The sequence below is a fragment of the Talpa occidentalis genome, unplaced genomic scaffold, assembly GCF_014898055.3.
Source record: "Talpa occidentalis isolate TD23 unplaced genomic scaffold, MPIMG_talOcc4v2.1 talOcc4.15, whole genome shotgun sequence".
NCBI classification, from domain to species: Eukaryota; Metazoa; Chordata; class Mammalia; order Eulipotyphla; family Talpidae; genus Talpa; species Talpa occidentalis.
The window spans coordinates 44570662-44574837 of NW_023601543.1; the positions used below are offsets into that span (position 1 = coordinate 44570662).

The 4176-nt window shown below is 58.2% G+C and overlaps 1 protein-coding gene across 1 annotated transcript; it reads left to right on the forward strand.

Moving 5' to 3' along the window:
• The first annotated feature begins 258 nt into the window (after positions 1-258).
• On the forward strand, positions 259-4176 carry DMRTC1 (DMRT like family C1). Its single transcript, XM_054695890.1, is given in 7 exon segments — positions 259-272; positions 367-585; positions 666-814; positions 1462-1598; positions 2757-2898; positions 3859-3906; positions 3909-4176. Coding segments are annotated over 6 exon segments (753 nt in total). The 5' UTR covers positions 259-272; positions 367-370; the 3' UTR covers positions 3971-4176.

The following is a 4176-nucleotide window of genomic DNA, read 5'->3' on the forward strand; positions in this document are numbered from 1 at the left end:
AGAGCAGAAAACAGGGGACACGCGAAAAAGCGAGTAGTAACTCTTGCAGAGGGCGCAAGGGGCTTGTGTGTGTTGTTAAATAGAGTCTATGCAGGGAAGGGAAGCAAGAATAGGGGACTGGACTGAAATATACAGGACCCACGCCAAGAGTTTTCTTGGAAGGAGGTGACCCACGAGTGGGATTTCCTGAGAAGGAGACTCTGCAAGCCAGAAGAGGGGGTGCAATCTCATCTCAGTGGTGAGCTGGATGGAGAAGAATCCTGCCACCTCAGGTGGGGTTTTCCCGGGGTAGGAGAAGTAAGTTGGGGGCAGGGGTCATGGAGTAGGGCATCATGTGGCCACCCTGACCTCTGCTGCTGGTCCTAGAACCATGGAGCCCACTGAAATACCTGCTGTGTCCTGCTGCCCCTGTGACTCTATGGCTGGGAGTAAGATTGGAGCCCCGTGGGAGATTGATCCGAGCCCCAGAAGAGCTATGCGTCGCTGTGACTGCCGCTACGACTGTGGCACCTTTCACCAAATCCAGGACCAGGAGCCCTTCTGCCTCTTCCAGGCCCACGAGTGCCGCAAGTGTACCCTCTTCTCGTGAGTATGGCATCTCACAAGGGGAGGGAGCCCACCTCGTCTAAATGTGACGGGCTTTACGCCTGCAATCCCCACTTTAGGGAGCAGTGCAAGACCCTGCCTGCCGAGGATGCCTTGAAGATGGAGCTGGGGTCAAATCTAAAGAGCCAAGGACCGATAAGGAATGGGCTTGCCTCTTCCCACAGCTCACGGCCCTGTCCGAAGTTGACGGTCGAACCAGGAATCGTCAGTGAGTGTCTCGGGTCAGGGCGGGGGCCTGGGCTCGGGTGTGGGGAGCAGGCCACCACTCCTACCAGCCGACTGCAGTGTGGCCTTGAGCGGGTTACAGCTTGGGCCTTAGGTTCCCCGAAGGTATACTGTCATCAATATGATCTTTCAAGTGGTGGGGGGAAGGATAGACCTGGGGGGGTGGGGTCCATGAGGTCCACGGTGAGAGGAGACTTCAGACAGGGGGTGAAGTAGTGTGGAGTGGGGCCAGGGGACAAGGTTCAGCCAAGCCGTCCCTGGCCTCCCACAGCCGGGCAAAGGAGTGCCATGTGCCAAGTGTGAGACCCATCCCTGTGCAAACTCTGGGGAGGGAAGGGGCGCCTGGGACCCGTGGGGGTGCTGCTCACCTCAGCCAGTCCCCGCCCCTTTCCTCTCTGCCCCGAAGACCCCGGTTCATCTCCACCCTGCTGCAACTTGGCATGTGGCCTTGGGGAAAAGCACTTCTCCTCTCCGGGCCTCTGTTTTTCCTCAGCGGCAAAACGTAGGGTCGGACTGCCTGGTCTTCAGGGTCTTCCCAGCTCTGACATTCTGGGCTCTAGTCCACATCCCCAAACGTGCCCGCCTCTCCTCCCGGGTACCTGCTTCAGCCTGTGCTCTCTGCCCCTGCAGCCAAGCGCCCAAGCAGCGCTGCTGCTGAGTCTCTCCCCAAGATCTTTGTCTCTGCCCTGGATGCCAGCACCCTTGAAGAAGCAACGAACAATTTCTCTTTCCAAGAGGACCCACAGGCCCCCTTCCCTGCCCAGCACGTGAGTAGCGTGAGAAGGACCGTGGGGCTCACTGTGCATTGTGTTATTGGGGCCCGGTCGTGTGCTTGATACCATGGGAGATGGAAGGGGGAAGTGGAGGATGCAGGGGCAGGGGAGGGGGGAAGGGTCGGTGGTGGCTGAAGAGGAGAAGGAGGAGGTCGGGGGTGGTGGTGTGGGGTGGAAGAAGAGGAGCAGCAGGAGAAACAGAAGGGGGAAGGAGCGGGAAGTAAAGAGGTGGAGGAGCAGGCAGCACCTCAGTCTTACAGGCCAGGACGGGGCTCTCGCAGCTTTGCTGTTGCCCATTCGCGAGCCTCGGACAGGCGGCTCTATGCTCCCAAGCCCCCGTTATCCGGTGAGTGTACTGATAGGGGTCGCCATTCTGCACCTAAGGGGGCGGGGAACCACACGACTAGCACGAGGCCTGCCACGTAGCAGGCCTTCAACCCTGGAGACTGTTGTTCCTCGTGAAACAGATTGGTGGGGTAGCGGTTCCTGCTGAAAACGGGGTTCATGATGGTGAGGGCCCCAGAGGCCCCGGCGAGGGTTCAGAGGCCAGCAGAGAAAGCTTCCCGGAGATGGGCCAGGTTGGTCCTCCAGTGCCGTGGGATTGTGGGATATGGAGGTGAGGCCCAGTCCCTGGCGGGGAGGGTCTTCAGGTCTCTGCAGGCGCTTTGCAGGTTAAATCACAAACACCTGTGATTTCCCGTCATGCTCGCAGTTGCCCTAGGGGGTTTGCAAAGGTGGTTGGGCGTGGAAAAGAAACAGGCCAAGCCCAAAAGGGCCTTGTCCTAGCCACACACCTAGGCATTCGGACTCCCACATGCACATAGTGCAAAACCTGCCGCTCTCTGCCTCTGAGTGGTGTCGTGTCCACCGGAGGGTTTAATCCCGTGGCCTCTCCTTTCCTTGTCCTTAGACACCAACTCTGATCCTCCAGCCCCCTGCCACCCCTGACCCTTATCTACCGTAGCCGCGGGACCTGGGAAATAGTAGGGTTCAGAACCCTGGCAGGGGCCAAACTCAGAGAACAAGAAAGAGCAGAAGGCTTGGGGTGGGTGGGGGGCCCTCAGTGGAAGAGGAGGCTGAAGGGGTGCTCGTCCCATGAGGAGCGAGGTGTGTGTTCCAAGCGCCCGTCCTCCCACACCCTTTCCTTTGCAGGATCCCAAAGCTTCTGACCAGGACTCTGCCTCTTCAGAGTGGCAGCGGAAGCTGGAGGCAGCTGAGGCTCTGTTGTGTCTGAGAGCCTCTTTCCAGGCCCCTGCCGGCTCTGTCTCCTTGCTCGAGCCCTGTGTCGCACCAGGTATCCCTGTCCTTGGAAGGAGAACAGGTGTGAGGATAGTTGGGAAATGGGAGGGCCTCGTGGGAGTAGAGTAGAGACAAACTGGGAAGTCAGGGTCTGTGGGCTGAACCTCCTTGGGCCCTGGTACCCGAGCTCCTCCGCCTCAGGCGTGAGGTGGCCCTGGACAGTTGGTCGGCGAGCCATGAGTTTCCTGACAACCACTGTGCAGGGCCCTGGTGTCGAGAAACAGGGAAATGGGGAGTGGCAGGGCCTTGCCTAGGGCATGCAGTGTGCCAAGTAGAAGGACCGGATCTCCTGCCTCCCAGTCCAGAGCTTCCTACCCGGACTCCCTACAGCCTACCGTGGTCTGGGGAGGGAGTACACGGTTGAAAAGGGCCATTCTCTGGAAGGAGGACTAGTTCCTGCTTTCGGGGAGCTTCCATTCTACATGTGGAGCCTGGATGCCTTCACAAGTTGTGTTTTGTGTCTGAATGTGAGCAATGAGCCCAGAGAGAAAGGAGGGATAGACACCCGCGTAGGCTGAGAAGGAAGGCCGGCCCGCCCCCATCAGAACTGGCGGGTTGGGTAGAGTGTGCGAAGGAAGCAGCCACCCCGCAGGAACTTCCAGGACAGAGGGGATGAGGCCGGAGGGGCTGCCAATCGCACAGGTCCGGCGTGACAGCTCAGGAGACTAAACCAGTAACTGTGGGTGGCAAGGAGCCAGGGAATGTCCTAGCTGGGGAGGAGCATATTCAAAGACCACGCCCCCCTCCCCGAGTCTGACCAAAAGAAACGTGGTGGCTGTGACGGAGGGGATGCAGGAGCAAGGCCTGAGACTGGCAAATCAGCGAGGAAGATGTCTGTGCAGTAGTCCGGGTGACAAAGCCTCAATTAGGTGGAACAAAAAAAGAGTCGCTGGGGGGCGAGGGGGTATGTGAAATGGACATGACCTGGCACTGACCCCCTCTTTTCTGTCTACAGCTCCTGCTGGAGATAGAGAGCTCCAGCCTCCTAGTCCCTCTCTCAACCCATGCCAGCCAGCTCCGTTTCTCTGCCTATTGAACACCCGGGGTGCATCTCCCTGTTGAGCTAGAAGCCCAGAGCACACCGGGCTCCCTAGCATACTGCCTATTTTGTGTCCTACTTACGAGTTTGCAAAGTGTTTAAAGTCTAACATGTTTAACGTCTTTTTATTTTCTTTAAGCTTTCAGGTGCTTTTATAAGTTCTCAGATCCTTTTTATGATGTGGGGCAGTTCCTTGGCTGAAGGTGGATATCCTTTGCACCTCCATCCCCAACT